Below are 22,509 nucleotides of genomic sequence, written 5' to 3'. Positions count from 1 at the left end.
TGTATTTGGAAGAAACTAGGATATTCTACTGTACACATTGCTTGTGACTTCTTCTAGGTATCTCTTCTCCTGTACATATTCAAGTACATTTGTAGTCAATTATTTTTCTTTTTACCAAATCTAAAGCTTAAGATGAATTATTCAGGTGCAAGTTGAGAAGAGTTGATTTTGTCAAAGATGACCGACTTTTACACTGTTGGCTTTAATCTTAATGAGGAATTAATCTGAAGACCCCTTCCATCATCATTTCTTTAGAAAGATAATGATGTGGTAGCTGGGTTAGTCCATCTTTTAAACGTAATATATAGAAATAAAACAAAAATGAAATAAGGTGATACCTTTTTTATTGGACTAACAATGCATTTTTGATCTTCAGATCAGAAATATGCAAATGTTAATATCAGAATATATGAGTGATCTATTTCTGATCTGAAGAGGGGTTACCTTTGAAGCTAATCAAAAAATATATTTAGTCCAATAAAAATGGTATCATCTTATTTCATTTTGTTTCTACATGTTACCTTTAGAAAGAATCTATGAGCATTTGCTGGTTTAGGTAGAAAATTATCAGTGTGGGCTACTGTTAAGTCATGTTACTGCAGGATGCCAAATGAGACCTTGTGCTAAAAATCAGCAGACGTAACTGTAGTCCACAATGATCACATATCTCCTCAATGCAGCAGTGAGTGGGTATAGTTAGAGCTGCCTCTAATAAGTCATTTGGGTCTCAAGTCCCTAATCACAGGTTAAATGAATGTAATGTTCTCAGCTTACTTCAGGGATTCTGGAAAAGAATATCCATGGATAAATATATTTGACCTTCTTATGCCTACTCTATATACGTCAAGTCCCATTCCGTCAACAAAAGCTCATTTACCAAGTAATCATGGAGAATGCATGCATGTGGATGGACTACTCTGCTACTGCCAAACTGAAGACGAAACAAGTTGTAAACAGCGAGGAGCATTTGCACTTATAAATGAGCAAGGTATTCAAGTTCAGGCACACTGCTGCCCTCTGCTGGAGGAGAGTGAGCAAAGCTGTGCTGCGGCCAATGATGAGTTATTACTGAACATTTAACAAACATAATAGGCCCACTCCTCTTCTCTTGCTATATTTAAAGAAATAAAAACTTGCAGAACTTATCCCTAATCTACAGGTTTGAGAGGATCTATACATACATACACACACCCCGTTTAAAAAAAAAAAAAAAAGTTAATTGTTATAGCCGGTGATCTCTAGTACACTGAATTAATTCACTGTTTTAAACAAAATGTGTGTGTGTGTGGATCCACTCAAAGCTATAGATCAGGGATCAGCAGTGATAAACACAGAATTCCTGCAAGTTTTAATTTCTTTAAATATAGCAAGAGGGATAAGCCAATTCTGTATTGTTTGCATTTAAGTATACAGAACATAAGAACATACGCATAAGAACATAAGCGATGCCTCCGCTGGGTCAGACCTGAGGTCCATCGTGCCCAGCAGTCCGCTCACGTGGCAGTCCAACAGGTCCAGGACCTGTGCAGTAATCCTCTATCTATACCCCTCTATCTCCTTTTCCAGCAGGAAATTGTCCAATCCTTTCTTGAACCCCAGTACCGTACTCTGCCCTATTACGTCCTCTGGAAGCGCATTCCAGGTGTCCACCACACGTTGGGTAAAGAACTTCCTAGCATTCGTTTTGAATCTGTTCCCTTTCAACTTTTCCGAATGCCCTCTTATTCTTTTATTATTCAAAAGTTTGAATCTGTCCCTCTCTACTCTCTCTATGCCCTTCATGACCTTGTAAGTCTCTATCATATCCCCTCTAACTCTCCTCTTCTCCAGAGAAAAGAGACCCAGTTTCTCCAATCTCTCAGTGTATGAAAGGTTTTCCATCCCCTTTATCAGACGCGTCGCTCTCCTCTGAACTCTCTCGAGTAACGCCATGTCCTTCTTAAGGTAAGGCGACCAATATTGGACGCAGTACTCCAGATGCGGACGCATCATCGCCTGATACAATGGCAGGATAACTTCTTTTGTTCTGGTTGTAATACCCTTCTTGATTATGCCTAGCATTCTGTTTGCCTTCTTAGCGGCCGCTGCACACTGTGCCGTCAGCTTCATTGTCATGTCCACCATTACCCCCAAGTCCCTTTCTTGGATACTCTCATTTAATAGCATCCCTCCCATCGTACCTCGGGTTTCTGTTTCCCACATGTAATACTTTACATTTCTCAACGTTGAACTTCATCTGCCATCTCGTCGCCCATTCCCCTAGTTTGTTCAAGTCCCTTTGCAATTCTTCGCAGTCCTCTTTAGTCCGAGCTCCACTAAATAGTTTGGTGTCGTCCGCAAATTTTATTATCTGACACTTCGTCCCTGTTTCTAGATCATTTATGAATATATTAAATAGCAGCAGCCCGAGCACCGAGCCCTGCGGGACCCCACTCGTGACCCTCCTCCAGTCCGAGTAGTGGCCCTTCACTCCTACCCGCCAACCAGTTTCTGATCCATCTATGTACGTCTCCTTCCACCCCATGGTTCTTCAGTTTCCGGACTAGATATTCATGAGGCACCTTGTCAAAAGCTTTTTGGAAATCTAGGTATATGATGTCTATGGGGTCTCCGCCTACTCCGGAAACTGAAGAACCATGGGGTGGAAGGAGACGTACATAGATGGATCAGAAACTGTAGCAGTAATTCCACCATAACTCATCACTGGCTAAAGGCACAGCTTTACTCACCTTTATTGGGCAGCAGTGTAACTGGGATGAATGATTTGATAGCTTAATTTGATGTGACATAGGCTAATACCACACTTTTAAAAGCAGCTTACACTTTTGTGACAATAAAAATAACACAATGTAGTTCTCTGTCAACCAATTTTACTGTTTTAATTGTAAAAATAATACCAGCAGTACATCTAAAAGATTTGTTGTCAGACACCTTAATCGTTCACTTACTGGTCAGTGCAGCAAAGTGCCCGAGCCCATTGCGGAGCTCAGACACCTTGACATCAGGATTAAATTCAGATACGCCAAACAGACTGGGTGGGACCATTTCTGGGGTTTTTGTTTCCAGCAGGTTTGGGCCTTTGCCAAGAATTCCATATCCCCACACAAACAAATGTCCTTCCTCTTAACAAGAATGAAAACAGAAATTAAACTCAGAATTGTTTGAGAGATTTAAAAAAGCATTTCTTCATTACAGACTTATTATAGTATTTCTTTCATCCAATTGAGAATTACATAGAGGTCTGCCCAGTACTATGTGCTACCATGTGGAGAACCTGGGTTTAATTTCCAGGCTAGGAGTTTGCTCTCTATGCCAGTTGAGAATGCTGCGGAGGAAAAGGAGAAAGTTCAGGTCATCACTCTTCAGCAACACTAATTCAATGAATTTAGGGATCACGATTAGATATTCCAAAGGAAGCTGTAATGCTTCTCCCCAGCCAATGATTGGAACAGTGATAGCTGAGCTGAAGGTAAGAGGGGACATAAAAACCCAGGTAGTTGTTCAAAACAATGAAACGGAGGCTACTACCAACTGAGCTGAGAGCCCAAAAGGTACAAGAGGAAACTGTCAGAACAAGCAGCAATCTTGAAGCCACCTTTAAAAGGTGGAAGGTCTGGGCACTTGTTTTCATACCTAAACGTTCTGCATAGTCTGGCATCTCTCCCTCCCATCCCAGACCCAACACAGCTGCTCTTTCTCCTCTCACACCTTTACCCAGCCTACATTTCAATCCAGTTTTTAACCCTGCAATCCAGCAGCAACTGTACAGAAAGGCTACCTGCGGCCTGCACCAGGCAGCCCCTTCTGATGCCAGGTCAGAGGAAAAAGCAATGAACTATGAAGAAAATAATGAAAAGGTAAGTATGGGAAGGCTCAAACTAAGGGCAAAAACTTTGGCACACCTAAAGAAAGAACAGTAGACACAGCTGCTTCTCAGATCCATGGAAAACGAAAATTAAAATGACAGGACACTTTGGACATCACTCACAAGTGAAAATATTATGCCTGCTTGTCTTTGGATAATGAGGAATTCTGTAGGTAGGGCTGATTTTGAATACCTTCATACAACTACAACTGTGGGTCCTGACTATAGCTATATCTTAGTCCCTGTACGATTACTGGCTTACCATTTAACACAGCACTGTTTGTGCCTCCACACACAGCCTGCTTTATCTTCCCAACCTCTGTAAATGGTAATCGTCTAGGAATGTTAACCTGGAAAAAAATAAAAAATTCAGGGTAGGTGTAGGAAAAAAGTCTTTTAGAGAATATATAAAACCAAAGTTCATCAAGAAAAGTATCCTGTTTCCAACAGAAGCCAATCCAGGTCATTGGCAGAATCCCAAAAAGCAGTGGCTTTCCCAAAATCTACTTTAATGGTTTATAGATTTTTCTTCCAGAACCTGTCCAAACATATTTTAAACCCAGATACGCTAACTGCTTTTACCACATCCTCCAACAACGAATGCTGAAGCTTAATGACAGGTTATATCTCGGAGCCAGTTTAAATTAAAATGGATGCTTCTGTAATTGTTTTGGTTCTTTTCACTTTTAAGTTTGTAAAGCATGATTCTCTTAAGCGAGATCATGAAATAATTTTAAAGACAGAATTCGCTGACTGATTAAAATAGCAAGAGATATATACCACACAGACAGCTTACTCGTAGTAGCAGTGCTGCACACTACCACGAAGGTCTATGTGATTCATGGATTCAGTGTTTGCTTCAAGTGGGTAGGAACTCAAGGGGACCCAGCTATTGCACAAAAGCAACATCTGTAGGTAGTGCTTACATATTGGGTTACAAAAGGAAACAGAGTCCGAGACCCCTTACTGCTTGCTCTCACTGCATTTTCCAGACTGGAGAGAGACAAGGGTGAGGGGAAAAAAAAATAAATAAAAAAACAAAAACATATATAAAGAACCGGTGTGGCTCACTGTAGAGGTGAAGGAAGCGATCAGAGACAAGAAAACTTTGTTCAAGGAATGGAAAAGGTCAAAAACGGATGAAAACTGGAACAAGCACAAACAACATCAACGCAGGTGCCATAAGGCGGTAAAAGGAGCAAAAAGGGACTACGAGGAAAAAATAGCCAAGGAGGCCAAGAACTTCAAGCCGTTCTTTCGATATATTAAGGGGAAACGACCTGCGAAGGAAGAGGTGGGACTGTTGAATGACCATGGAATAAAGGGAGCGCTTAAGGAGGACAAAGCAATTGCTGACAAACTGAATACATTTTTTGCGTCTGTATTTACCAAAGAAGATTTACACAGCATACCGGAACCCATCAGGCTATATGCTGGAAACAAAGACGGAAAGCTGTGTCAGCAAAGGCCTATGGGACATTATATCACTCTGGAATGTTGATGCAGAATTCTGGGTTTCTGCACAGAATTCACATACATTAATCATCCAGCCAGACTGGATTGTTTATCAAGAAGATAGGCTGCTTGAATGGGACTAATCCCATCTACCATGCCTGCAAATATCACACCCTCCTTATCAATTAAACTAACCATTGTTTCAAACAGTTTACAAATTCTAAACAGAAAGATACTGGGAGTACATACAATACAATGGATACATCAGATTAAAATCTTCTAAGATTCAGCAAAATAAAATGCTAACTATATAAAGAAATACAAACAATTTAAAATAGGATGAAAAATTAGGTTAAAAGAATAAACCACATTAAGATTCTAGCCTGTTAAATAGTTGAGTTTTTATCTGTTTTCTAAAGTCAAGGTAAGAGGAAGCTTCTAACACCAGTTTGGCAAGCCATATACAGTATTCAATTTGGCCGTCTGAAAGGAAAAGGTTCTCTCAAGGAACCTTTTGTAATGACAGAGTTTTATTGAAGGATATGCAAACAGAGTGTACTCTTCAGGAGTTCTTATTAGAATAACTCAAGGTAAAATGAGGAATGAGATAACCTGGAAGCATGCCATAAACTGCTTTAAAGCAGATACATGAGAATTTGAATAATACTCTGGATTCTAATGGCAACCAATGGAGCTTTCGATAGAAGGGAGTGATGTGCTCCCATTTGTTTAGACCAAAAATGAAGCAAACAGCCGTATTCTGAAGGACTCTCAATTTATTGAGAGTTTTCTTGAAAGCATCCAAATATATGATGTTATAGTAGTCTAAAATATTTAAAATAGAAGATTGGACTAACAAACGATAGGAAGCTTCATCAAAGTACTTCCTGATGGTACGGAGCTTCCAGAGCACCGAGATACCTTTCTTAAATATTAAATCGGAATGTTTTTCCAATGTGAGGTGTATATCCAGAGTTATTCCCAATATTTTTAAAGACTGTTCGACGTTGTAATCCAACCCATTCACGTGTATCTTTAATTTTATCATTGGGAGTTGCTAAGAAAAATTTTGTTTTTTCCGAGTTTAATTTCAATTTAAAAGCAGTCATCCATACACACACATACATTTCTGCCAATTTACTTGCCTACACACTTGCTTGCAACCATTCATGCTCAAGACTCCAACTACGAACCTATAGGCAATCCCCCACCAACTCTAACATACTCCCCTAAGCGGTCATGCACACCTAAATAAGACTCATTCACCTCTGCACACAGATCTCAACTACTCATTTGTTGTAATCTCCCTACTCACATCCTCCATTTCACCAAGTCTGTGTATCTCATATATTACATTACATTACGGATTTCTATTCCGCCTGTGCCTTGCGGTTCTAGGCGGATTACAATATAGAAATTATCTGGGCAGTTCCAGTAGAATTACATTTCAGGATAAGGGTAAGTTACAGGTACAGTAAAGGATTATGATACTTCAATTTCACCGAAGATAATACATATCACAGAAGATAATACATATAACAGAAGATAATACATATCACAGAAGATAATACATGTCAACTGAATCAAGTTAAATCAGGTGTAGTGTAAGAGAGTTACAGTACATTCTGGATCACAGACAAAGAGATACTATAGGTGGGTATTTCCAAAGGCGTTGATTGGGGACTCATTGGGTGGTGGTTAGAGTGATGGGAGATATTTTTTGAACAGTAGTGTTTTTATTTCTTTACGGAACTCTTTTATGTCTGTTGTTTTGGTCAGAAGTTTTGAGATGTCGGAGTCGATTTTAGCTGCCTATGTCCCCAGAAGGTTGTCGTAAAGTTTCTTAAGACGAGTACCGTTGAGGGGTGGGTAGGTGAAAAGGTTCTGTGTTCTCCTTCTTCTGGGTGAGAGGTAGTAGTGAAAACGGTTGTTTAGGTAACTGGGTGCCGTGCCCTGGGTTACTTTGAAAAGGAGACAGTAGAGTTTGAATTGGGTTCTTGCTTTTATTGGTAGCCAGTGAGATTCTAAGTATGGCGAGTACATCAGATTTTTACTTTAAATAAGCATAGTTGCCTACTTTTATATTACAGAAATTTTAAGTAGCACAATAAATGTTACTCATGTTTGAGTAATAATTTGCTAGGGTCACTATCTGGGGCTCCATCAGAGTAAAAGTTGAAAAGCACTATCTAGTCGACAATTAACATACCTGAGTAGACTCTGTGATGGAAGCGAGCTGCAAATATTCAGAATTACCCCAGCCAAACAAGTCTCCTTCATCAGAAACTGCCAAACAGCAATCTCCATAAGTGGCTACCTGAATGATATTCACGCCTGCGATATCACCATTGAGTTTGGTAGGAAAACAGGCAATATTGTAATGACCAAGACCTGTCAAGTCAAAAAATACAAGATATGTATAAACTACAGATGTTGGCTCTCATGCTAACTTTTAGCCCCTGTTATTCTTTTTAGTGGACATGAACTGATATTGATAAAAGTGTGAAGCATTTATGAATGTAAAAATATTAGCCAATGTTACAGTGGTTCTCAAGCTAGCCTGTGGGACACAACCAGCCAGTTGGATTTTCAAGACATTCAAAAGAAACATCCACGAGAGAAATCTGCATATATGGAGGCAATGCAAAGAAACGTCTTGGGGAAGATTAGGTTCTTACATCAAAAATCTTCTTTCTGTTAACAGGGCATACAAGTCCTGACAAGTGGGTTAATCCTCCCAATTGCGAGCTGTGAAGAATCATATACTTTTCTTCAGCTCCGCCTCCTTCCACGTATCGAGGTGGAAGAGGATCTCTTTTTCCTTAAAGGACCCACGGCAACAAGAGGGCATCAGTTGAAAATCAGGGGTGGGAAATTTCATGGCAACACCAGAAAATATTTCTTCACCGAAAGGGTGGTTGATCGCTGGAATACATATGACACACCGAACTCCATCAAAAGCAGTAATTTAACCCTCTATAATCCTTCCAATTGTATGTTATTTGTTGAATGGCAACTCCTGTTAAAATCATTAAAAGCTTGTTATTATTAGAGGATAACTGACACTTAGCCCTCATAGACACCCCAAATAAAATTGTGTCATAGGACAGGGCTACCTGATTTTCCAACATACAATTTATTTGACTCCAGATCAATTTCCAAAAACAATTAATAAAAGGGCAATAAAATAATAAATGATCTAGAGTTCCAGGCTCGAGATGACAATGCCAGCATCTATTAGACTTAGAGCAATCCAATTTTTGTAAACGAACAGGGGTCCAGAGAGCTCTATGTAACAGGAAAAATCATGTCTGCCTCATAGATGCTGACCTTGTACATCTCATCCTCCAAGACCAAATACGTGGCCATTGAGATGCGTTAATTTGACACTTAATCTCAATGCTCCAAATATCCCTAAGTACAGTTTTTGGTTTTTTATTTAAATAGCCAGATAATGTTTTGTACCTCTTTGCGGCCTGGTGACCCAGAAAGTCTGCCTGAAAGCATAAGAATTCTAGAGTAAAATGAGTATTTAAGGATTTCCATTCAGGGAACCCTGCCTGAATGGCCTGCTTCAATTGCAACCATTTATAACTTTATTTTTTATTTAGACCAAATTTATGTTGCAATTGTGAAAACTCCAGCAGTTTACCATCAGAAATAACATCTTTTAAAGTACGTATTCCTGCCTCAATCCAATCCTTCCAGACAATCATAAAACCGCCTATTCGTATCTTAGAGTTTAGCCATATGTTTTGACAAACAGATTTTTGAATAGTAAGAGGAGTTAAACTGTTAACATATTTTAATGTTGTCCATGTGTCCATTATTATCCTGTTGCTTTTCCTTATTCTAGGCATTTTAATGCTAAGCAGATGACGAAGCCTGATAGGAGACATGAGCTGCCATTCCAACCATAACCAATCTGGAAGCTTCTCCATGAGTTCTGGGAGGACCCAATACATACCTTGGCGCAGAATATAGGATTGATGAAACCTATAAAAATTTACCCCTCCCTCCTCAATTGGTTTTTGTAAAGTCACTAAAGCAATTCTTACAGCTTTACCCAGCCAAATAAATTTACTAAGAATATTATTTAATTTTTTATAAAAAGACCCCTGAAAAAAAACTGGTATCATTCCCATTTGATAACAAACCACAGGCAAAATCATCATTTTGACAGTTTGGACTCTTCCCCACCAAGATAACTGCAAAGGATTCCATTGCTCACATAACTCTGTTACTTTTTGCAATAAACTTTTTTCATTCATTATAATTGTCTCATCAAGTGTGTTTTTTATCCATATACCTAAGTATTTTATTCCTTCTTCTTTCCAAATAAAAGGTAATGAGTCAAATAATCCTTTTGTGCAATGCACATTCAAAGGAAGAACTTCTGATTTGGTCCAATTTATTTTATAACCTGAAAACTTTCCAAATTTGTCAATCAAAACCAATAAACTTGGAATGGTTGTTTCAGGATTTCTCAAATGAAGTAATATATCAGCCGCATATGCAGATACTTTATGTTCTTTATCCTTATGCGGTATACCCTGTATCTCCTTTTCCTGTTGAATAGCTAATAATAAGGGTTCAAGCACTATATCAAAAAGCAAAGGAGATAGAGGACAACCCTGTCTAACTCCCCTCTGCAACTTAAAACAATCAGAAAAATTATTATTAATATATAACCTAGCAACAGGAGAGCTATACAGAGTTTTAATCATTTGTATAAATCCCGAACCAATACCAAACCATTCCATGGCTTGACACATAAATGTCCATTCCACACGATCAAAAGCTTTCTCTGCATCTAGGGACACAGAAAAAGCCAGATCTCCAATTTCCTTTGTTAAGTATAACATTTGCAAAGCCAGTCTAGTGTTATTAGATGAGTGTCTTTGAGCAACGAACCCTGTTTGGTGCATACCAATTATATAAGGAAGAGCTTTTGCCAAACGCAGGGCCAAAAGTTTGGCTAATAATTTACCGTCTACATTTATCAACGAACTAGGCCTGTAATTTGAAACCAACATGGGATCTTTATTTGGCTTTGGCAAAACAATTGTCAATGACTCTGCCCTAGTGCCTGATATGCAACCTTTCTTAAGTTGATTCCGATATAAATTTAACAAATGAGGTAAAAGGGTATTTTGAAATGCTTTATAAAACTCCACTGAAAAACCATCACCACCTGGAGTGGTCCCTACTCTAAGAGACTTCAATGCTGTTTGTAATTCATTTAGCGATATTGGATCTTCCAAACTCCTTTTTATATGATCAGGAACCTTCGGACCTTCAATCAAACTTAAAAACTCCACCCCCATCCTTTTCTTTATCATCATAAGACTCAGAATACAGGTTTTTATAATATATTAAAAACTGTTTTAAAATAGATCCAATTTGAGAGTGAATCACTCCTTTATCATCTTTAATTGCATTCATTTTCATCTTTCTTTTTTTCACTTTAAGATAATTAGCCAATAATCTTCCCGCCTTATTTGCACTTCCATAATACAAAGCTTGCTGACAAAAAATATTTTTCCTAGCCAAATTAGAAGAAATCTCATTATATTTATACTTAACTTTTAACAAAGCTTGTAATGTAGAATTCTCCCAACAGGAGATTGTTTTGAAAAGAATGGAGGGCACGACCGGGGACATAGAGTATAATATCAGTTCCAGGACAAAGATATACACAAGTATAAAACGATTAATATATATATATATAAAACTTTATTTTGCCAATTCTGACTCTTTCGCCACAGCCTTGGTTCTATGTACAAAAAAATTTGATAAAAATTATCCCCAAATAGAGAATCCTGCATTGAACAGAATCCCATCCTGCCTCCCAGACAGTTAACACTCCAACAGAGACTCATTCCTTCCAACACGATGCATTTGTAAATATTCTAAATACTTGTACCTCCTTTAGGAAGCTCTCAACATTGGATTATTTCCTCAATAACTATAAAGAATGTTCCATTTCTTGCCTGCCTACAAACATTAAATACAACAGAACTTACTGTGGGGATACAAAAAGCAGCATTTCTAGGGGAACATTCTCTTTATCAGAGCTGGTAATGCAATAGTACAAACCTACCAGTGTGATATTCAACCTCGCTCTGCTTCAACTTAAAAATGTAAGGAATTTGGTCAAGGAACATTGTAATTCTATGATTCATATGTCTAGAATTGTGTTTATTACCAGCACCATGCAAATAAATACATGCTAACATAGAAATATGATGGCAGATAAAGGCCAAATGGCCCATCTAATCTGCCCATCCGCAAGTCTTATAGGTCCTGATGATGTATCGCAGGATAATAGAAAATTACCACTGATAATTTTTGACCTGACACTTGCTTTTGCATTAATACTGACCTGTTTGTCCATCAGCTCCCCAACCACATGCATAGACTTCGCCTTTTTCTGTTCTAAAGAGACTGTGATCTTGTCCACACACAACCTGCATATAAGAGAAAAGCAAACAGAGAAGCAGGCTGAAATGTAAAAACAGACATCATCAGCGGCTAAGGGCCACTTGGTCTGCTCATCTATTACCCGCTACTTGTGAGCCACAGATCCTAAATATCTTATGGTCTTCTCCTAATCTTTGTCCTGTCACTTTGATGTCTGTCCCTTGCACACTTAAAATCTATCACTGGTTTGGCACCTGTCACTTCTGCTGGAAAACTGTCTTTGGTGTCCACCAATCTCAATGAAAAAAGGATAGTTGTGAATATTCATCTCTGATGACCTGAAGGTAGCTTTTCAGTGTCAAAAAACAGTGACCAAAGCTAATAGCAGAGGTAAATGTAAAAGCAAGTTGTAAACTCTGCACAGATCTGTGGCGAGGCTCTACCTGAAGAGCTACGAGTATGTCCAATTCTGGAAACCAGGTCTTCAAAAAGGCATTGAGAAGCTGAAGGCAATTCAAATGAGCTCCACTTGAAATGAGGCATAGCCTGCACTACAAACCTTCTGTGGAGGAGCTCAAGGAGTTAAAGATAGTCTCTCAAGCAAAAAGGAGGCAAATATTCACATCATTTACAGCTTTCAATAAGATATTTTCATTAGATTAAGAAGCTTGAGGGTAAGAGGTCAGCTTCATCTCACTCTGAAGAGGAGAGAACACAAAAGGAGCATTTAGAAAACTCTTTCTCTCTCTGACCACTAGTTTTTCTTTTCTAAAATACCATTTTGATGCTTGGATTTACACTACTCCCAAGATTTAACATTTTATTCTACATTAAACACTAAAATAAACTGGAAGAATGGGCAAAGGTTTGGTCAAGTCATCTTTTAGTTTTTGCATCCCACTGGCTTGCTTGCTCGCAGAGATTTCCATGTAATAATACATGGTTTCTTTGTTCTAGTGCCAATTTCTCTTTCTTGGCAGTCAAATGCCCACACACATGCAGGTTTATCCAGATAAAAGGCATTAAACTCCTGCCAATGTTTTATTTGTTAAAGGGAAAACAAAATTCCTGTACATCAGACATGATTTCTATTTAAAGCTCATAGTAATAAAAGTAATTCTATCGGAAGTTGGCAGACTGTAAGCATGAGTGTTAGATGCACTGTAAATCCATACAAAACGCTCCAGAAAAAAACAAAAAACAAAACCTATAAACTAGTTCAGTAGACCTCATGCATTTACAAGACTAATGTTGATAGATGATATTTTTATTTAAAAAGTTCCCAAAACTAGCATTTCTAACCAAGTACACAGTTAAACTGTCTCTGAACAACAACAAAACTATAGCACTTATGTACTTGCTTGCAAAAATTTTGCTTGTGGATCACACATTTCCCAGCAATGGCAACCTGCAAAACATTGTAGAGGCTATCTTTATGTGCCAGCTGCTGCAATTTAAAGGGACATAAAAGCCTGATTTGAAGGGCCCTGGAACTTCCCTGGGAGGCCTCCAATCCCTGATGTGTTGGAACTAAGGGGGTAGGTTTGGGGAAAGGACCACTAGACAAGGGTACAAATGCATATACAAAAGGTGTCTACATACTACCACAAAGATCTGGTGGCCTAATGTACTGTGACCTCCTTCACCCTTCATTCCTATACTTCCTACTTCTCCCCTTCCCAACTAAAGCCCATTCCTTAAAAATATGATGGCCATCCCTATTCCCCCTCAGAAACTCCAAGAGATAGGGGTGACAAGGGTTATGAAGTCAGGAGCAATCCCCGCTTGCTAATGTCCCAGAAGCTGTTGTGGTCAAAACAGTGCCCCCGAAACACTAGAAGGCACTTCACACGGAGAAACATAAGAACAGGGCTTCTGGCTCCGCGGAAACTTTAGAACTGAGGACCACGAGGTAGGGATGCACCCTCTAGTGGAGCGGGAAGGCATGCACATGCGTGGTGCAGCATAGCAAACTTGAATCTTCAATCAAGTTTGCTTGAAAAGCTGTCCGCGTCGGGGCTCCGTGGATGACATCACCCACATGTGAGAATATGCTGCCTGCTTGTCCTGGGATAACCTTTTAACTAAACAGATATGTGGAAACAGGGTTCTATCACCATTATTACAAACAAAACACACACAACCCTTTTTACAGACTGTGCTTACAGAGAAAATTTTGGGGGAATAAGGTTCAATTGTTATAGCAGATTTTACTTTTTTACAAGTAAAAGTACAGTATTATTCTTTTACTTTACAGAGCTATGCAGAATAAGCAGTTTCATACGAAAACATTCTCTTTACTTACCTGGACAACAGAATCATCAAATCTTTCTATTCTGTGAATGAGTTGACTTTCACTACAGCAAGAAGTAGACATCAGGAAGAAAAGAGAAAAATTGGTTTCTGTAATATTGCAAGCAGGTTTACTCTTTTCCTGATCCCCATTTATAGGTATGTGTGCACTGCCTTCACTCAGTTCTCCATGTTTAATGCATAACAATTTTGTATTAATTTTACCTGAAAGTGCTAGCCATTGTTCAAAATCAAAACAGATTCTGTACAGATATTCACCAACCCTTATTAATGGGTACCAACCACCCATTATACCCCCCTACCCTCTCAAACTCCACCCCCCTAATCCCAATGGTCCTTCAGCATCACCCTTTGCTGAGTTAAAAGGGATCTTAATATTTCAATACTAAAGCGCTACTGCATCTTATTCCAAAATTAAACTGACGTTCCATTTTCAAAGCAGCTGGATCTTTCAACATTCCCCAAAAATATCCTCCTGCCCAAAACATCCAAATTGCTATTTTTGAAAAGCAGAATTTGAAATGTCCTACACTGCAGTGCATCCAAATAGCAAGGGGTCGTGTTATGAGCGTGTTTAGGGTGGGACTAGGGAGGGCCCAAATTTAGGATGTCCAACAACAATCGAATGGAAAGAAACATCTAAGTCTAAAGAGGGCATTTTTATTTAGGCCAGTTTCAATTACATCCATTGAGCAACAGAGGGATGAAGGCATGTCCTGTCATGAATCCAAGTGGTTGCCTTCCTCCTAAACTAAACTAAACTAAGCCTTAGGTTTATATACCGCATCTTCTCCACTGAAGTGGAGCTCGACACGGTTTACAGAGTTTAAAAAATATGGGAAGAGAGAAGAGAAAGAGTTTACAAAGCATAAAAAGAGGGGATGTAATCAGGAGAAGAGATTATTATATGCTAGAGAAAAGCCAGGTTTTCAGTTGTTTTCGGAATAGTTGGAGGGAGTCCAGGTTCCGCAGTGGGACAGTGAGGTCGTTCCAGAGGCCGGTGATTTTGGAGAGGAGGGATCTACCCAGTTTACCTGTGTGGAGGATGCCATGTAGAGAGGGGAAGGATAGTTTATGTCTGTGGGCAGATCTGGTGGTAGTTGGTGTCGGGGCGAGGAAGGATAGAGGGATTAGGGGCGGAAGGATGCCGTGAATGATCTTGAAAGCCAGGCAGGAGCATTTGAAATGAATTCTGGAAAGTACTGGGAGCCAGTGAAGATTGGTAAGTAGAGGGGAGACGTGGTCATATTTGTGTTTAGCAAAAATCAGCTTAGCCGCAGTGTTCTGGATAAGCTGGAGTCTGCGAAGACTTTTTTTCGTCCTTCATCTGAAAGGAAAACTAGGCTCTCTATCATCATCATATATCATGGGCATTCTGAACACAGCAGCAAGCAGGTCTAAACACAGATAACCAGGTTCAAATCCCATTTCAACTCTCTTTTCACCTTTAAAAATTGTGAGCCCTTCAGAACCACAGATATATCTGTTGTATTTGGATAGCCTGAGAGCTATTGATTACATTCAGGTTCAGTAGGAATTCCCTCGTCTCTGGAGGGCTTGCCATTTAAAGTAACAGACTTACAGTGGTTTCTGACCCTCTGACTCGACACATCCAGGTCACTCCTGCTCTGACACAGTCTCTTCTCTCTCTTCCAATCTATCCAGAGGCTTACTGTTTCACATGCCCCCTTCATTGGGGAAATCCTGAAAACTCAACTGGAATACGGTTCTCGAGGACCGGAGTTCCCTACCCTTGCTCTAACATGTATTTGTTGGAGTTACATATTCTGTCTATCACTGAATGAATAACTTTAAGGCCTAGCCCTCTAACACTTCTAAACTTGCCTGCCACCACCAAAATAAATAAAATAACTTCCTTGGCTGCAATTAAGTGACTTTCTTTTTAAAGTAGTCAATATTATGCAATCAACAGTAGTTGATGACTTGTTTATTTATCTCCACAACTTTTAGCTTTAAAAATCACTCATAAATTTTGTGACTTATTTCTGATGCACTGTATTTTCTACTGATGTACCCCAAGTATGTGGCAAGACTACCTTCTCATTCCTGACACCCCAACCAACCACTATCAAAATCAGACTGGAATCTATATAAAACACACCACTTTTAATAACATGGCCTTTTCTCTCTGGAATACCATGTCAATCTATCTAACATTGGACAGCTCTTGGCTAATTTCTAAGTCAACTTGAAGATGTGGCCTTTCATAGTGGCATTTGCGTTATACCACGTAGCCTATAATTCAAGTTTGCCAACTAAATCTCACTCTCTCCATTTGACATGTTCCACTCTGCAACTAGTAGAAATTCTTTTTCTGAGAGCTCTTTGCTGCATGTCTGCTCTTCCACTTTGATTTATAATTTATTTAAAATATTTATATCCTGCATATTAAAACATCTGTTTTCTGGAATTTTTACTGCAAAATGATTAGACGGCACATATGTAGAAGTATAGAAACACGACGGTAGATAAAGGCCTATCCCAGGCCCTCTTGAATTCAGACACAATCTCTGTCTCCACCACCTCTTCCAGGAGACTGTTCCATGCATCTACCACCCTTTCTGTAAAAAAGTATTTCCTTAGATTACTCCGGAGCCTATCACCTCTTAACTTCATCCTATGCCCTCTCATTGCAGAATTTCCTTTCAAATGAAAAAGACTCAGCTCATGCGCATTTACATTACGTAGGTATTTAAACGACTATCATATCTCCCCTTTCCTCCAAAGTATACAGATTGAGATCTTTAAGTCTGTCCCCATACGCCTTATCATGAAGACCACACACCATTTTAGTAGCCTTCCTCTGGACCGACTCCATCCTTTTTATATCTTTTTGAAGGTGCAGCCTCCAGAATTGTACACAATATTCTAAATGAAGTCTAACCAGAGTGTTATACAGAAGCATCAATACTTCCTTTTTTCTACTGGCCATACCTCTCCCTATGCAACCTAGCATCCTTCTAGCTTTCACCATCACCTTTTCAACATGTTTGGCCACCTTAAGATCATCACATACAATCACACCTCAGTCCCGCTCTTCCATCATGCACATAAGCTCTTCACTCCCTAAACTGAACTGTTCCCTCTGGGTTTTGCAGCCCAAATGCATGACCTTGCATTTCTAGCATTAAATTTTAGTTGCCAAATTTCAGACCATGCTTCAAGCTTCGCCAGGTCTTTCTTCATAATAATACAATGAGGCCCGGCAGCACAATGCGCAGCAGCCTCAAAGAAGGCGAACAAAATGTTGGGCATTATCAAAAAAGGTATCACTACCAGAACGAAGGAAGTTATCCTGCCGCTGTATCGGGCGATGGTGTACCCACATCTGGAGTACTGCGTTCAATACTGGTTGCCGTACCTAAGAAGGACATGGCGATACTCGAGAGGGCCCAGAGAAGAGCAACAAAAATGATAAAGGGCATGGAAAACCTTTCATATGATTAGAGGCTAAAGAAGCTGGGGCTCTTTTCCCTGGAAAAGTGGAGGCTTAGAGGGGACATGATAGAAACTTACAAGATCATGAAGGGTACAGAGAAAGTAGAGAGGGACAGATTCTTCAGACTGGTGGGGGCAACAAAAAACAAGAGGGCACTCAAAAAAATTGAAGGGAGACAGATTCAGAACAAATGCTAGGAAGTTCTTCTTCACTCAAAGGGTGGTGGACACCTGGAATGCGCTTCCAGAGGAGGTGGTAGAGTAGAGTGCGTTATTGGGTTTCAAAAAGGGATTGGACGAGTTCCTGAAGGAAAAGGGGATTGAAGGGTACAATTAGAGGGATACTATACAGGACAATGTTAAGTAAAAGATCACTTACAGGTCACTGACCTGGGGGGCCGCCGCAGGAGCGGACTGCTGGGCACGATGGACCTATGGTCTGACTCAGCAGAGGCGATGCTTATGTGCTTATTCACACCATCCGGCGTGTCTATTCTATTGCAGATTTTGGTATCATCCGCAAAGAGGCAAATTTTACCAGACAACCCTTCAGCAATATCATTTATAAAAATGTTAAAAAGAAAACAGGCCCAAGAACAGAACCTTGAGGCACACCACTGGTAACATCCTTTTCCTCAGAGCAATCTTCATTGATCACTACCCTCTGTCGCCTTCCACTCAACCAGTTCCTTAACCAGCCCATCACTTTGGGACCTACCCCAAGGGAACAAGTTTCTCTGAATCTCTTACCATCATATGACATCCTAGCCTCTAACATTCTTCTCCCCTCTGATCTTCATCTAGCCCTTCCTTGGAGTTCCTTTCTCATTACAATTCCTGTAAACCGTGCCGAGCTCCACAACTATGGAGATGGTGCGGTATACAAACCCAAGGTTTAGTTTAGTTTTAAATTTTGGTGCTATTACACAGACTCGAAGTAATTCAGCCTTACCTATAACCATCTGCTTCATTCTTCCAACACATATTATTTTTAGAGCTGCATTTAGATTAAATTTTTAATCGTGTGATTACAGGTAAGTTATTTTTCCCCCACTGTAGCAACTTTTGACTTCAGGCAAGTCACTTAACCTGCCATTGCTCAGAGTCACAAGGAGCTGTGCAGTGGGGTGGGGGAGGGGAAGACATATCTTTAACCGTATAATTAATCATAATTACACATTTTAATGAAAGCATAGTCCTTAAAGAATAAAAAGTTAAATACAAAATACAAATTGAAAAATTACAAATTAAAGAATCTAAAACAGAATGCAGAATAGCTGTAAACAGCCTTACAGTTTTTACAGCCTACTTCAGAAAAGCAAGCTACTTATTTTATTTACTTAAATCACTTCCATCTACTGAGTTAAAGCAATTTATAGCTCACTTAAAACAATCTCCAATAAGAAAATAAAAAATCCAGGGGGTAAATCTGTCCATTAGGGGCTCCTTTTACTAAGGTGCGCTAGCATTTTTAGCACGCATTATGTTGCCGCGTGCGCTAACCCCACGCTACGTGCCAAAAGCTGTATACATCTGTATATGCTATATTATTAATTTGTTCACAAAAAAGCAGGACCACGCTACTTTAGTTTCTCACCTGTAGACTTCACCGTCAATAACTTTCCTTCCACACTGTCCATATGAATTATTTCCCATGCTGAAAACTGAAAATAAAACCAGAATTCTAATCAATGCCAAGCATAAGCACATAGGACAAACAACACAAACTCCTCATTTGAAAATCTCTCAGCTCAATAATATATCATAAATCTGATCTGCATAGCCTAGAGAAAAATGCAGAAAACTGATGGATTAAACTGACATCAGGCAGGATTTTACTAGGAATCTTGATGACAGTGTACAATATCTTAAAATATATAAAATTATCGCAGCATCTTTTCAATTAAAGGGCAATGTTCATGCTTAAAAAAAAAAAAAAAAAAAAAGGTAGACCTAGCATTTAATATAGTAGGTGTGTCCCTTGGGCTGGAAGAGAAGGAAAAAAAACCAAAACTAGAAATCTCCTGTCAAAATCCTGTTCAACATTGTAAAGAATCCACTGAATGGAAAAAGGTACAATATATAATAGCCAGCCATCTGCTTTCAAAGCCCAGAAATAGTTACAAAACTCTCCAAGATCACCAAAATATGTATATTTTGTGATTATACATGGAAAGAGAAAGGAGTTGAGTATGAATTAAGTACAGAATTTCTATGCTCACTGGCCCAAGATAAGAGATGAAAACTACAAAGGCTTAGTAATATGAAAATTCCAGAAGACAAAACAGTATTACCACAAATAAAACATTATTTTATAAACCACTTATAGTCTAACCACTTATAGTACCCAAGCAGTTTTACCCATCTGTCCCGGAGGGCTCACAATATACCTAGGGCAATGGGGGATTACCGTAAGTGACTTGATCCCTTAATGCAAATCCCATTTTCAAGAAGAGAGATTTTACTTCTTACTCTCTCATACTTATAAAAATTTTTTTACTTATCTTGGCTCAACAGCGCAACAGAAACAAAAATGTTTATAAAGCCAATACTTTACGTCATATAGGAGTCTTGTAATGGGGAGAAAAAGCCTCAGATTCGTGCCTGCTGCTACAATTTTTCAAGCATTCGGGCTACTGTTAGAGCTACCTCATTGGCACAAAAACCCCTCCTCCAAGCATTTCTACTAATAATTTTTTTTTTAAGTTTTTAAATTAAATTTGTCCACTTTAAATATCTCTTATAAATAATTCAAATTTTAAGAATCACTGAATCCAAATAAATTAATTTGTTCATCCACATGCGCTGGGAGCCAAATTCTTAAACTCCTAAAGAACATCTATGTCGGGAGCAACCATAAAATTGCTTCCCGCTAGTGTACTCGGGCTGCGTACGGGTGTATGCCAGCATGAAATGTTATATTAATTATGCTACTATCCTAAGCACTTATCTCTTCACTGTGCATCGTTGGATCAGACAATTCATCTTCCACACTCTCTCCGCGTGTCCCTCACACACACTGCTATTCTGTGGCAAGTCTGCTCAGCCAAAGCCAACAGTGGCCAGCCAGCGTTTCGCTAAGCTGCATTAGGGTTTCCTGGGCTGTGTTTAGCACTTAATCTCTGTGCTAGGGAAATTGAGCTCCTGCGGGGACAAATTTGTCCCCCATGTCATTCTCTACTTCAAATCCAGGCGAAATCCATGACACTCTTCTTTAATTCCAAAGCTCTACAACAAATGGAGAGCAGGAATTTTAACAGGTTCAGCTTGGTATTTTACCGAGTCCAGTGCCTATTTAGAAAGGTGCTCAGACCTGGAGGACAATGCTTCTGAAGTTTGACATCATATCCATGGGGATTGACTAACTTCAAAAGCACTGTCTAACACTTTGGACTCCTGATGCAGGCATATTTGCTGAAACACGGCCCGTGTCAAGTCCCATGTATGTTTAGATGATACTCTGTTTGTGCTATATTAAAGTGTGATTGTGCCATTAAAGTGTGATTCGTTTGAAGACCTGGCTCATTCTGCTTCTTCTTTGCTATCCTTTTGGAAGCATAGAATTCATCCTTTAGGTCAGTCTTTTCAACTTATTAGTGGGCACGCTTTGCTGCACACCACCCCCTCTCCCCCAATTCACATACACTGGTGCTTCTCTCTACCCTTTTTCTGCCATCACACATGCAGTTACTGTCCCATCTGATTTAACAGGCTAAAATAAAAGCATAAAAGACTTCAGTCTTTCAGATACAATAGCTTTAACACACACACACTGATTTAACTATCAGGAAAAGACTCTTAAAAAAAAAATAGCATTTTTTTTTCAATCATCAAAAAGAGAGATACCTCCTTCTTTGTTTGTCAAGATGAGAGAGTGAGCTCGTCCACACGAAACCTGTAAGACCTGAGTCTCCTGAGGTCTGTCCAATGGTAGTGGAACAGGAGAAGGCTCCAGGATGAATTCATATCCTCTGGCTTCAAACAAAGAACATTATAAAACAATTTCTATCCCAAATAAACTAGAGGCAAGTCTGATTGAGGTGACCCCCAAGAGAAATCTTCTTATAAGATCATGCCAACCACCTGTGAGTTGATAGATAAGTCAGCTCATTTCTAAGGCATTTATCAATTATAATTTAAAGGGCATTGTCTCTCCCCTCCCCATATAACTGACCCACAACAAAAATATTTTGAACTTACAAAGTAACCATTTCATTTAATGCTTTTAAAAAAGATGCTTACTTCTGTCCCTTCTGCTTCTGTGAAATCCAATCTGTGAATCCTTATTGAGACCCATGCCCCACACTTTGGTGATATCAGCTGTTTTTGAGGCTAACAATGTAAAGCCGTAACCACATGCTGCAGATGAGATCTGTGAATAGGCAATATTAATATCAAGTCAAGTAATGTTAAACACCAAATACTTTAGTATCCCCATTTGTTCACAGGGCTTGTATTCAGAGACAGGATACACAAACTTTTAGAAAGGACTTAACACTTAAAAGGTTTTGGTATTAACTTTTAAAGTCATTCACTATAAGATCCCTTGGTATCTAACACAATTGATGAGGCTTTATCAGCCCTCTAGATCAATGGTTCCCAACCCTGTCCTGGAGGAACACCAGGCCAATTGGGTTTTCAGGCTAGCCCTAATGAATATGCATGAAGCAAATTTGCATGCCTATCACTTCCATCATATGCAAATCTCTCTCATGCATATTCATTAGGGCTAGCCTGAAAACCCGATTGGCCTGGTGTTCCTCCAGGACAGGGTTGGGAATCACTGCTCTAGATCATTAAGATCAGAGGGAAAGTTGTGATTTTGAAATAGCAAAAGTACAATATGCGAAAATGAGAACATCTATAATATCAGTTGAAGGTACTTTATTATGGAATAATCTGACAGGACAGCTGAGGTTGCTTTCTGATATTCATAAATCTAAGAAATTATTGAAAACAACTTTGTTTATGGAGGCATTCTCTTGCTTGAGCTA

At 39.2% G+C, this 22,509-nt stretch overlaps 1 protein-coding gene across 5 annotated transcripts in view; it reads right to left on the bottom strand.

The window, feature by feature from the left end:
• The window catches only part of RCC1L (RCC1 like), a 38,427-nt gene that overhangs the window by 10,009 nt on the left and 5,909 nt on the right, over positions 1-22,509 (bottom strand). For all 5 annotated transcript variants that reach the window (XM_033922245.1, XM_033922240.1, XM_033922241.1 and 2 more), the window contains exons 2-9: positions 21,758-21,887; positions 21,362-21,490; positions 19,113-19,179; positions 14,049-14,100; positions 11,706-11,790; positions 7,530-7,711; positions 4,128-4,215; positions 2,949-3,122 (exon numbers count right to left, since the gene is read on the bottom strand). In XM_033922245.1, coding sequence (XP_033778136.1) covers positions 2,949-3,122; positions 4,128-4,215; positions 7,530-7,711; positions 11,706-11,790; positions 14,049-14,100; positions 19,113-19,179; positions 21,362-21,490; positions 21,758-21,812 — 832 coding nt within the window. In that variant the 5' untranslated portion in view covers positions 21,813-21,887. The remainder of the gene's footprint in view (positions 1-2,948; positions 3,123-4,127; positions 4,216-7,529; positions 7,712-11,705; positions 11,791-14,048; positions 14,101-19,112; positions 19,180-21,361; positions 21,491-21,757; positions 21,888-22,509) is intronic.

This window comes from Geotrypetes seraphini, chromosome 15 (genome assembly GCF_902459505.1).
Source record: "Geotrypetes seraphini chromosome 15, aGeoSer1.1, whole genome shotgun sequence".
In the NCBI taxonomy this organism is placed as follows: Eukaryota; Metazoa; Chordata; class Amphibia; order Gymnophiona; family Dermophiidae; genus Geotrypetes; species Geotrypetes seraphini.
Note: the sequence above shows the minus strand (reverse complement) of the source record. Positions and strands in the feature narration are given on the sequence as shown.